This window comes from Mytilus edulis, chromosome 2 (assembly GCF_963676685.1).
Source record: "Mytilus edulis chromosome 2, xbMytEdul2.2, whole genome shotgun sequence".
In the NCBI taxonomy this organism is placed as follows: Eukaryota; Metazoa; Mollusca; class Bivalvia; order Mytilida; family Mytilidae; genus Mytilus; species Mytilus edulis.
The window spans coordinates 60,090,692-60,104,362 of record NC_092345.1 but is presented as its reverse complement, the minus strand read 5'-3'; the positions used below and the strand labels follow the sequence as shown (position 1 = coordinate 60,104,362).

The window sequence follows — 13,671 nt, the reverse complement described above, 5'->3', positions numbered from 1 at the left end:
GTCTCTCGGTTTTAGTTTGTGAATCGAAATTGTTTTCTCTCGATCAATTTATGACTTTTGAATAGCGGTATACTTCTGTTGCCTTTATTTAGGTAGCCATATTAATTTAGCTTGAATTACACCCACTGACATTTGTTTGGGGTGACGAAAAAAAAAATAAGTAAAAAATCAAATGTATATGGTCAAAAGTAAATGTATAAAAGGCAGCCCCCGTAGTTCTCTTCGCCAAAACTAGAGGTTACACAACACGAACTTCATTAAAAACAGTGTTTGAGCTAAGGTGCCAAAAAAGGGTTACCAGTTCCTTTTCAATCTATGACATTCATGTGTTCATACTAGTAAAATCCTATTATAAATACATTAAAGCATGTTCTTGGCCTTTGACACAGAGATTCAATAACGGTCCATAAAACCATGATGATTTATGTTGTGATATTACACTATTGTTTCAGGTAAGGGTGGAGATTGGTACCTATTATAACGATTAAACGCGCTGCATGTGTGTGTACCTCTCCTAAATCAGGAACCTGATGTTCAGTGGTTGTCGTTTGTTCATGTGGTTCATAATTGTTTCTCGTTTCTCTTTTTTTGTATTGATTAGATTGTTGGTTTTCCCGTTTGAATGGTTTGAATGGTTTAACTTTTAGTCATTTGGGGGCTCTTTATAGCTGGATGTTCGGTGTGAGCCGAGAATCCGTGTTGAAAATCGTACTTCAACCTATAATTGTTTACTTTTACAAATTTTGACTTCGAGAGTTGTTTCTTTGGCACTCATACCAGATTTTCCTATATCTATTTAAAAGGGATGACTTTTCCGTTTGAAACCTTTGCTTCAATAGCTTCATTGTAAGCAGAAACCCTCTCATTGAAATAATTGTATTTGAACTTTAGCTCTTGAAATTTTTTCAACAGGGATATACTAGTTTACACTCCATGTGTAGGCACTGCTACTCATATACTAAAAAAAATTAAGTATACTAAGTTAAATATTGTTTACAGTAAAGTGTTGTTCACAATCAATCCTCATTAGCATGATCATATTGACAATGGTTGATATATCAACATAAAAAAGAAAATGTGGTATAATTCCAAATAAGACAGCTCTCAACCAGATACAAAGTGACATAAAAATTGACAGTTATCTGTTATCGTACGGCCTTCATCAATGATCAAAAACCAAACTTCACAGTCAGATATTAAAACAAAAACGATATGACATATATAAAACAATTCTTATGATAAAGCTAACGTTCTGGTTTAAGTACAAAATGCTAAACGAAAACTAAATATGGATTACAACAACAAACGAGAACCATTGAATTAAAGACTGCGGACTTATGACACGCACAAACAGATTGTAGCGGGGTAAACTACGTTGAAGGTGCAAACCTTCCCCTAACCTTGGACAGTGGTGTAACAGAACATCTTATCAACAAACTATAAACTTCCAAAATAAAAAAAAAACACATAATCTAAAATCATAAACAGGATAACATTATGTGGAAGTGTAAACTTATGTTTGTTGACGATTTCCGCCTCTTAAAAGCTTGTTTGGATATATGTTGGGTATACAGGAGACTAAAGGAAGTTAATAGTTATTCAAAAATATATCTGTATCTTCCAAATACTAAGATTATGGTCCATTATACGCATGTGGCCATTGCCATACGCCGATACGTGAATGGTCCGAATACTCATATGGTCCTGAACAGACTCAAAGACAGATCAGACTATCCCTAAAACCTCAAACAATATGTAGGACTCTAAAGTGCGATGGGGACGCTAAAACACGATGGTCACGCTAAAGTGCGATGGCCTACGCTAAAGTGCAAAAATCTGTGCTATTTGATAGAACACGCTTAAGTCCGATACGTAAATGGTCCGAATACTTATATGGTCTAGATCAGACTTGAAGGCAGATCAGACTATCCTTCAAAACCTCAAACAATATGTAGGACTCTAAAGTGCGATGGGGACGCTAAAACACGATGGTCACGCTAAAGTGCGATGGCCTACGCTAAAGTGCAAAAATCTGTGCTATTTGATAGAACACGCTTAAGTCCGATACGTAAATGGTCCGAATACTTATATGGTCTAGATCAGACTTGAAGACACATCAGACTATCCCCAAAACCTCAAACAATATGTAGGACTCTAATAAAGTGCGATGAGGACGCTAAAACGCGATGGTCACGCTAAAGTGCGACGGCCTACGCTAAAGTGCGAAGATATGTGCTATTTAAAAGAACACGCTTAAGTTTGAAAAGTGAATGGTCCGAATACTCATATGGTCCAGAATAGACTTAAAGACAGATCAGACTACCCCCAAAACCTCAAACAATATGTAGGACTCTAAAGTGCGATGGGGACGCTAAAACACGATGGTCACGCTAAAGTGCGATGGCCTACGCTAAAGTGCAAAAATCTGTGCTATTTGATAGAACACGCTTAAGTCCGATACGTAAATGGTCCGAATACTTATATGGTCTAGATCAGACTTGAAGGCAGATCAGACTATCCTTCAAAACCTCAAACAATATACGTTCAAACTCAGACAAACAGCCAAGAACAACACATGGTACAGATAGCCTGAACTGTTGTGTTAACAAGCCTTCCATTAACCTATTTAGACTAAACATTTTTAATGAAAAACACACAACAAAAATCATCCATACCAATTTCTTTACGAACCTTAATTTGCCTTCGAAATGAACAAGAATGTACTTGAGGCCCGTTTACCAAAGCAAAAAGTAAAGGGCTTTTAATACAAATCGTGTTACTTAATTTTCCAATTCAACGTTTTGCATTTTGCATCGTTTTATACATTTTTTTGGATATCATCTGACTTCTTAAAAATCAGGAAAGACAAAATAGACTAGATGAACAAATGTGAATATAAAACTTAAATAAACCTGGTATTGTTGTCGATTGTTTAAAAATAGCAATAATACATGCACGCAATTACTGAATTTACAGTAAATTGAATATATTTTGTGTGTCCGAAGCGCATTTCTGGATTTTCTCTTCCAATATTCTTGGAAAACCAGGAATGATAAAACATGCGATGAGCTATACAGGCATTAGAAAAAAGTGAGTTCAAAATTAAAAAATGTCCTATTATTTCAACTAAAATCAATATTTTTCAAAAACATATTACCAAGTTATTTTGTGAGCAATTTCCATAGATACCATAAGATGTAGAAAAGTGTGAAGTTTAATTTCTTTATTTGGCCATCAACTTTGAGAGGACTGGTTTTATTTTCTGATGGGTTAAACACACATTCAATTTTTTACAATTTTAATTTGGTTAGAATACAAATCAAACTTTTCCAGAAATATTTTTCTTTGCGTTTCCCTTGTCAGCAAATCAAAAAGAGCATAACTGATAGCATGGACAAATAAGCAATAGAGTTTTAAACATTTCTCCATTTTATGGTATTTTTTTTTATATAAATGGGCCATGTAGGTCCTTAGTAATAATTTTTATTTAAATATTGAAGTTAGGTAAAATGATAAAACTTCTTTTAGTGGGAACGCACTTTTGTCCAATGACTGTATGTCCACACGATACAGTATAAGTATCAGAATTCCATAAAAGATCAACTTATCTTTTGAGATTTTAAAGCGGGAACAAATCAGTTTCCTGTAAAGTGTACGTTTTAAGGAGTATCTCTATACTGATAAATCGTTCTATAAAAATATTTTCACAACATATGCAGCAAATTCATTTTCAACAAACAATTCAAAAATAATTTTAAAACAACTTTTATCATGGTAGTTAGACTGTGCATTTTTGCGGTGAAAGTATGTGTAAGTTTACTGAAATCTACAGTCAATTTAATTTTCTTAAAACCTTCTAGCCAAGGCTCCGTGTTGAAGGCCGTACATTGACCTATAATGGTTTACTTTTATAAATTGTTATTTGGATGGAGGGTTGTCTCATTGGCACTCACACCACATCTTCCTATATCTAATTTAAAAAAAAAAAAGCTTAACATACGAGGTTTGCCATTTGTTTCAAACTAAATCAATAATGTGCTGAAACTGAGATTAACCTTTGTTTATAACCTTAAACAAACCCTGTCGGCGACAAAAATCTGTATTTAGTTTGCAACTATAGTCAATAAGACAGATTTAAATTCGTCTAAAAGACTTATATAAAAGATGGGCGAAAGATACCAGTGGGACAGTCACGGTAAGTTGCGTTTGCATTTAATGATAACTTATTGAACATACCCGAGCACAGTCCACCACCACCAAAACCAGCAAGTGCACACGCTCTGTGTATACCATACCGCTTTCTGTCTACTACAGGTACCACTAAAATCAAAGTAATAAAATAATAAATAAATAAGTTATTACTTTTGGCCTTCAGACTAAAAACCACTTGCTCTTACTTAAAATTAAACCATTAACAAAACCTTTTGATCCAATTTTATTATTCTTTTTAAATAGACGCAAATCCAACAGTTTTAAGGGCAGATAAAAGTCCAGTTAGTTTTAATTTGTGAGGTGCTCTTCCATGCACTTCTAAGAAAATGATTGCCTTGCAATTGGTAACGAGTTCACCTTAGTTTGAAATCGATATTCTTTACGGTTTACGGTTATCATATGGAAACAATAATTCATATGTTTATGTCTCAAATCACTAGCGACATGTTTTCGTAGTCTCACTAACTCTTAAGATACCAGAATACCGAGTCGTCTAATCTGTCATTTTAATTTTAATTTTCATGAAGTGCATTCCGTTATTAATTTCCCTTGAGTTCGGTAGTTTTGTTTTCCCCTCATCAAAGTTTGTTTACTTTCAAACCTTTGCATATTTTACAAGCTACAGATTGTTTTAAATTAATGCAAGTTTAACGGGAACTACATTACTGTTTTATAAGCACTGACTTTTCTAATTTCAGGGAAAGTTATTTATCCCTGCAGCTGTAGTCATAATTCATTGACTTTGAATATGTAGCATTGTTTACCTGTTTAAACATTGCCATTTTGGTTTCTTCATTTGCATTAAACTAAGGAAATTATTAATAAAAATAGGCCATACAAATATCTGTGTTATCATTCTCAAAAGAGAAAAAGCATCAATTTGATAGTTTATAGATTTATCGGTTACAATTTTCCGTCTTCGGCATGATGTCTATCAAGTGTATATTTTATACGGGTAGCGATACGTTTTTTAGGGAACCACGTTTACGGTCTAGGTATGGCGTTTTTTTACAAATACAAAGGCTGAAGTCAGATGAAATCATGTGTTCGTCGCCACTCTTGGCACAGCTATCATAATCATCACGGTATGCATAGTATCAAACTTTTTAATGAATCGGTCCTCTTTCTTCGAGTAATATTACAGATCGTTTTACTGATATTTCGCGATTTTTTTTTAGTTGAATTCGTCAACGTCTACCGGCAAATATTTCATACATGTTTAAGACGAGCACCAGTTAACGATACATCTTTAAAAGTCCTGTAACAGAGGATGTTCGTGATTAATGTCGAGAAATTTTAGACTGCCACTGCAAGTTAGAGTATATTGGATAAGGACAGAAAAAAATGTCCTTGCAACATGCCACCTACGGATCCCCCGAAGAGCTATTGCACTGGTTCTTCACATGAAGTGTGGAAGTCAGTTTTTCAAAAGGTCAATAGTACCACATATTTACCTCATCAAAAGACCGTAATTGTATATTATCATCAGACAAACAGTAAATGCAAATGTGTATATGTATATATATTTTCTCTTTTGTCGAAATTTAAAGGATTTTATGACCACTTTGGACTTACACTATATGTCATTGTATTCATCTGTACGTTGCAAACAAGACGATATATGGTTGAAGGGTGGGGATTGTGCTAGATGTGCATATCCCAACTATTTACAAGATGTTTGAACATTTTAAAATTTTAAATTGGTGGGGTGATGATGACCTCGGGCGGCTTCTCGCTATCAGTAACATTGATGGATGATAATTTTAATTAGAAATTTAAGAAATAATTCATGCTAGCTATCGACTTAATGGATATTTTCTCATGACCCAGACTATGTGAAAACAATAACAAATGTAAAGCTTGCATGAATTATTTAGATTCTGATAGGGCAAATACGATAATTTGAAAAACTGCAGCGAAGGCAAGATTTCCGTGTGTATCTATTTTAACCCCTGTAAAATAAAAGCTACACATTTTAAAAAATAAATCTAGGGCTTGCATAAACTATTTCTGCCATTTCTAGAAAAATGGGTTCAGTCCGTATAACTCTAAACCAAAACATTGTTTTTTTCGTTGGCTATTATTTGCTGTTATCTGAATCCAGATAGAGTTGACATGTCGTATCTAAGCTGGAGTAATCCGCGTTGCATGTTGAGTTCCTAAAATCCATGAATGTACGAATGATGCAATAGAATAGAAAATGAAACAGCACCTACCTTAAGACTCCATATCAATGTGATATTATTCCGGAATTTGGAGCGTACAAGTAGTTTTTACAAATCTTCAGGAATATGTATGCTTCACATTTTGCAGTCTAATATGGACTTAACACTTTCTTAAGTCCAAATAGGCTGACGCTTACAAGTTTTGTAACATTATATAGCAAAGAAATTATAATTTGCTTTTATTATTAGGTCTTTCCACTTTTCTGTGGAAAGAGCTATTGTTTTTCTTCCGCCTAATTTTGTTCTTGCGATAAATATTTGTTTCTCAATATGTCGCTTAAATATTTGGTATATGAAATCGAACAGTTTATGCGCTTTTGAAATTTACCCTGCGTAACCGAATACTTTTCTTTGTAGGAGTTATATCCCCAAACACTGTTTTCCTTGTATCCACTACTCCTTCGCAACCGTACAAGATTATGACAAATTTATTTTATAAAATTGCTCGTTATATCCTTCGAATGATTTGTCCTATTTTGACCGAAGCAATATGAACGCTCCATATGAGAGTTATTTCCCCTTATGTATTTGATATAAGTGATATGCATTTCTATCTTGTAAACCATAAATTAGAGACCTAGGATCTTTTGATTTGAGGTCCTTGGTCCCAAAAATATGAAAATTAGGTCAAGGTCAAAGGTCAAGGTCATATTCTAATTTTGAATTTGGCTTATTGTAACTTATTCCCAAAAGCCGTATAAGATATCAACAAATTATTTTTACTACATTTTTAGTTGCGACATGTCGTAACACGTTAATTTTGATTGCAAGGGTACGTTGAACGTAAAAGGGAGTTTTCTCCTCTCTTGTATTTAGAAATACGTGTTCGGTAATATACCTCATAAACCAAATACAATCAAGACCTATGGTCTTTTGATTTGAGATCCTTGGTTTATAACCTTGAAATTGATCTCAAGGTCATTTATTGATTTGAGGTTCTAGATTTTAACCTTTGCTTTTATCTCATATGTATACATGATAAAGCCATGGGACTTTTTGCAATAGCTTTCAAACCATCTAACCTTGAAAAAAAACCGGAAGTGACCTTGTGTAAACCGGAAGTAGCTCTTTTTCATACCTTATTAAAATAATAGTATATAGAATGAGATATTTTTCGAATCAGTGTCAAGTAAATATTCAAATAGTATCGGAAGTAACATTTTTCAGACCGGTAACAAATGATCTCCCTTATTTAAAAATATATTAAAAAGAACCATATATTATTTTAATCAGTTTACAATATTAAGCTATCATTTGACGATTGAAATGACATTTTAACCCTAATTTTACTTCTTTCATATTTGAATACATGTTTTGGGTGGAAAGACCTTCAATTGTTCTCTGAACAATTGGTTTTTAATTGTTTTCATTTTATTTTCTAAAATCAGTAATTCAATTTACGATACATCGTATTCCTATTAAATATTTCCAGGTTTGATAAGTAACTAAAGTCTGTTCTATTAGTCGTTCATGGTTTCATGGGGTTGGATTTTTTTTCTTTTCAAAAGACCGAAACTGAAATACATGATTACAGAAGAAAAGCTTTTAAGTATTATATAAATTAAGAAAAGCGTTTTTCCATTTAAACAAAATATCTTCACATTAATAAACATCTAATAGTCACAGAGTAAACTTGTATTGAAATATGTCGAGCTTACACAGATCAGAAATTGATGATCAACGCAGAAAAATTTACCACAAAAGTTTTGAAAAATTTAAAACTAGAACACATCTATTTAAAAAGGAGTAGGTTCAGTAAGACCCCTTTTTGGCCCCAAAATATAGCAATTTACAAAATTGGGAAAATGTAATCGTTAAGCTATTTGTTGGAAAGAAGAATGATTCTGCTACATAAATATGGGCTGATTTTGACAATACAATGCACATATACCCAGTATTAGCATCATTAAGTCATGCTAATTTACTGAAATCTTCACAATTTTAGCATTTTAGTTAAATTTTAGACGGTTTCCGTCTGAAATGAAAGTGGCCGCATTCATGTTCATTCATAATATTGAAATGTAAGTTGTATTTGATGATAATACATGGTATATATAAAGGTTGAGGATGAACACGGATGCGGCCACTTTCGTTTTTGACAAAAACCATCTGAAAAATGACGATTTTTGGCATATTTAATAGATTTTTCATATTTAAGCTTGCATAGGAGCGTTTTAAATGACTTAATCAGTTAAAATCTGTCACATAAACTAATGATTTCAATTGAAATAGTCACTTAAATGTTTAAAAAGTGTCTAAAATATTTCGTTAGATGAACTTGAAAATTGAGGCCAAAATCGGCCCTTACCGGACCTACTCCTTTGTCAATTTGCAAAAAACAGATTGGCCAATGACATTATTTTTGCTGTCATTTTTAAGCATAAGTCGTTGTTTGCTGTTTTATTTGATAACCTTGAAAAATTAATGTTACTTAAATACAAACCGTGCGGCGGATTTATCTCACGAGCTACGTAACTCAAAGTAAGCACACTTCAACGAAACGGAAAAAGTTATTATGGAATATCCTGTTATCGACCTCATTTCACATGCAACAAATTTGTTTTTCTTGGGTATTTCTGATGAAGATTTATATAAAAATATTGACTTTTGAGTTTAAATGTCTTTTCGCCTCTTTCAACACGAAATACATCGCACGACACATCTAATTTTTGTAACTGTTTTCGAGAGTATCTTATTTTTGTAATAATTGGTACAACGTAATACACTTCAAATTAAAAAATGTTGAAAGTAAAGTGGTGAATGTCATGTTTAAAATTCAATTTTGCTTACCCATAGGAAACGTAACATAAAGAAGAAAATAATAAAATTCCTAAAAACCAGTTGCTTATCCGCGCCATATCAAATTACTGAATGAAGACAAGGAAGACAGTTGTCAAGTTTATACTTCTTACCAATTGAAGCACTTACAAGAGGGGAAGTTTCTATGATGGTCTTTCAAATGTACCTAAAGTTACAGTGAAAACTATATACTGTAAAAACTACAATATTTTGTAATATGTTGCCGCACAGAGTTTCTACAAGACAAAAGAAAAGATACTGTATGTACCCAAGGAATAACAACATCTATTACGCATCACGGTTGCTCTTTGAAAAACCTTATAATAGAAATACAGCGAAGTTTCAAAATGCTAAGTTTCATAGTAAGATTAGGGAAGATGCAAAGTTCATACAACCGGGAAGCCGCTTTAGTGTTATAAACTTCGGTACATACTAACAAGCCAAAAAGTCACCCAACGTTCCGCAAAAACAGAAATATAGTATATAAATAGGTTTGTTATCATAATACTTATGGATCCGTAAAGAAGGGTTAAATGGTCTTTTGATCCGTAAAGAAGGATTAAATGGTCTTTTGATCTGTAAGAAAGGTTTAAATGGTCTTTGGATACATAAAGAAGGTTTAAATGGGCTTTGTTGTTGTCTAATTTATGATGCACCTAACCAACCAAAAAACAAAATTTTACATATACACCTTGATCGTTTATTTGGGTGCGTCATGTAGTATTCATTTATGATATCTTGAATAATACACTTGAACATGTATGTAGGTGGTGCATGTATTTATTCATTTATGATCCATTGAAAGTACAAAATACTCGTATTTGACGTGTAATCGTTTATGGTCCTAAGTTTGACAAGTACACATTGACCTTGTATTTAGGTGGGCCATGTATTCATTTATGATCTATTTAGCTAAACAGTTATAGAACTTGCTTAAACATAATGAAACCCGTTTCCAGTGTATTTTATGCTTTTCAAAAACATTCTCCTATTGTAATATTTTTTTTTAAGAAGGACCGAGGCGGGCTTCCGGCTGCAAAATCATCCTTATTCATAATGTCATTAGTTGCAAATAATTTCCAACAAAACTTCATATAAAAAACACGATCGCGATTTTGCTTTTTATTAGGTTGAAAAATCATCTCCATAACAGTTTCGAACCAGTTTTAAAAGCCCAGGCTATCAAAAACTTACAAAATGTTCTGAGCGTCTTTGTTCAATTTATAATTTCCAATGATATAGTTTATAGATTATATGTCTTGGAGAAGTTAAAGATAATCCAAAACTTTTAATTTATTGAAAGATGAAAGATTAACCGTTTCAAGGGAAGCATTTGTCAGCAATTTTATTTCCATTTTGCCAATTGCCAACAAAATAAATATCTTAAAAATCTATATTGATATAATGCTTCAAGCAATGGTTTACTAGTACTGTTGAACAACGATCATGTAAATACATTATGTCTTATTTTTCGGTAAAAATAACAAAAATACGCAGTTTTATTGATTTAAAATTATGCAACCAAATAAGATTCGGAAGTGTCACACAAGTACCATCGTAGAAGTACATATACTTGTAGTTGTTTATATACTGCACACTTGGTATGTTATTTTTTATGATCGTTTTAAAGCAATGGCATGTGTAGGTTGGTTCCCTCCTTAAGATATTCAGTATTCCTTCGGAATATACAAAATTTATACTCAGCTGGTGATAAAGGTGTTGTATCAGTCAATGTCATGTGTTTGTCGTTCACCTGAATTTCTCGTATATGGAACTTGGATCCAAATATTTCCTCTATTACTTCAATGCAATTTTATCATTATTGAAGGACAGATTTTTTATCCCCTATATTTGACTGATAAATTTCATTTGCTTTCGTATACTACTATCCCCCTTCGTGGTTTCTTGGAGAATTCTTGAAGGATCATGACCGACATGTAGGATCATTTCAATTTCTTCCTTGTCAAAATGGAAAATAATATTTGGACCATTTACTCAGACAATCATGATTTATATACAATTTAGAACCACATGAAATCAACAGAAGTTGAAAATTTAATGAATACTTTTTGAATATATATTACAAATGTAAACACTTATGCATAATTTTTATCTCCATACAATACCGGTATCAACTTTAGAAGATGATAGCTTACCCTATGTGCATGTTTTCTGACATGAACTGTCTAGAACCTGTTTGAAACTATTCTGATAACAAATTGAAAGCATTTAAGAATTATACTTTAAATCATGTAATTTTAATGCTTAGTAGAGTTAATCCTTCCAACATACAAGATTATAAAAAAAAAGTAACTAGTCCTGCCTCTGTCTCCAGTCCACATCTTTGTTTTATGATCCAGGGGTAGTCATTTTTCCTCTGTTTTTTGCCACTGGGGCCTCGCATTTCCTAAATCATTCCTCTGTTTCTAGCAACGTTGAATATTTAGTACATATTTAAGATAGAGCACACTATACTAATTGTCTTTTTGTTATTCTAGCTTGTACTTTTTTATGTTGCGGTCACAAAACAACACCTTTAGTGGTACGGCTTACTTTGGGTTATCGACAGGACAAAACCTCCTACCAATTATATTTAGAAAGGATCAATGAGTTTCAATGACTGCGAAGAGTAAATATCAGCACTTTTTAACAATTTAAACTACAAATAAGAACATGTTATGAATCTATTTTTAAATTCAGAACTTTAAGTAAACCATGATGCATACTGTAAAATGTGATTTTGTATCAAGTCATCATAGTTAAGACCCATGATTTTTTTTTCAATCTTCATGGAATATTTATTAAAATTTAAATTCGAGCTATTTTTTTTTTTAAACTCTGAGATAAACCAGATTTTGTGAAATTCTTTATGTTCTCTTTTTTAACCCTTTATAGGTTGCATTTCTGTAAATATTGACAATGCAATTTCCCATAGGAACTTCTTTTACAGCTAAAACTGTACCCTTAACAGTCTCAAATGATAACGTCAAATTTTTACGTTTTACGGCGATTAATGATTATTTGAGATAAAAAAAATTTATTTCGCTTGTAATTTTTGTTTTGCATATCAATATGGATACTTCTTAATTACTAGTTGTACTGAATATGCATGAAATATTTCCCACTGAAGTAACGTAAGCAGCAAACATAAAAATATATCGCATTTGGGTAATGCATAAATCTATATGAAATGAGAAGATATATACGGTATGATGAGTGCCAATGAGACAACTCTCTACCAGAGACCAATTGACATAAAACGTAATGAAATGCAATGTTTCCCCATTTAGATCCGAAAAGGAGAAAGATATATATTTTGTTTAACTATAAAAAGTTTGTCGGGAATTACAAGTTAAACGGGTCTTGCTTATAAAATTCAATTTACTAATAGCGGTACAATTAGATTAAAAAATGAAACGATTGTCAGAAATAAAAGGTTAATTATAATTCATCTCATATACTTACAAGCTTTGTATGATGTGCAGAAGTGTATATAGCCAATGGCACGCTTTAGGCCCAATTTCATTTTTACTTTCAAGTTCTATACTTATGAATCTTATTGCAGAGAAATAAAATAAAAAATCGAAGTTTTACGCTTCCCAAATTTGAAAATTTGAAAAAGAGGATTCTTTTTTTCCTCTCGTGATACTACTTTTTCTCAACTTAAGAACCTCATCTAAACGAACAACCCCAGTCATCGGATTTTTTTTTTTTAATACTTTGTGGTCTTATTGATAGTATCTGACCATCAAGAAAATTATGTCGGAGGAAATATACAGATGATCCACCATAAATAGCGTACCCCGAATAGACAACGTTGAAAACGTATGAAAATCGTCCAGTGGACAAACTTGCAAGACATTTCATTTCTTTGAAAACGAAGTCGTTTTGACTACGCAAATTATTAAAAACTATGTAGCTGTTTTGCAAAGTTAAAGCACAATTACGGAAAAGCACTATGTAGCATGCAACTAATCTAATTTTTCAATGAATAGCGTCGCAAATGCCAAATTATTTGTAAAAATCTGCAAAATCCGACATTGGACATCTTGCAAGACATTTTCCAGAAGCCGTTGCATTTTTATATGAAGTGTGAGTGCTGCAAAAAAATCGATTCTGATATGGTCTATGTATGTACTTTTGTGAGCATAATTTACACAAACGAAATATCATATAATCTTATATTTTAAAACCTATAAATTTTGATAACTTAACATTTTCCAAAATCTGACCATAATGACCACTATTTGTTTTTACCAAAAAATAGCGTTGATCGTTACAGGAACGCATATTCAGTAATATTGTAATACTTTATATATAAAGCATATCATTCATTCGAATTTTCGTGGAAATAACACTGTTTTGAAGAACACAAACACCCCTGCAAAAGTTATTATGCGCATATTTTTGACGTTTTGTCAATATGTTCTCCTTA

The 13,671-nt window shown here is 32.4% G+C and overlaps 1 protein-coding gene across 2 annotated transcripts in view; it reads right to left on the bottom strand.

Moving 5' to 3' along the window:
• Window positions 1-9,354, bottom strand: part of LOC139512561 (uncharacterized) — a 110,450-nt gene extending 101,096 nt beyond the window's left edge. Inside the window, exons 1-2 of one of the 2 annotated variants that reach the window (XM_071300276.1) lie at window positions 9,228-9,354; window positions 4,237-4,320 (exon numbers count right to left, since the gene is read on the bottom strand). In XM_071300276.1, the coding sequence (XP_071156377.1) occupies window positions 4,237-4,320; window positions 9,228-9,295 (152 nt within the window). In that variant the 5' untranslated portion in view covers window positions 9,296-9,354. The remainder of the gene's footprint in view (window positions 1-4,236; window positions 4,321-9,227) is intronic. The other variant, XM_071300277.1, reaches the window with a different exon arrangement.
• Window positions 9,355-13,671: the final 4,317 nt, after the last annotated feature.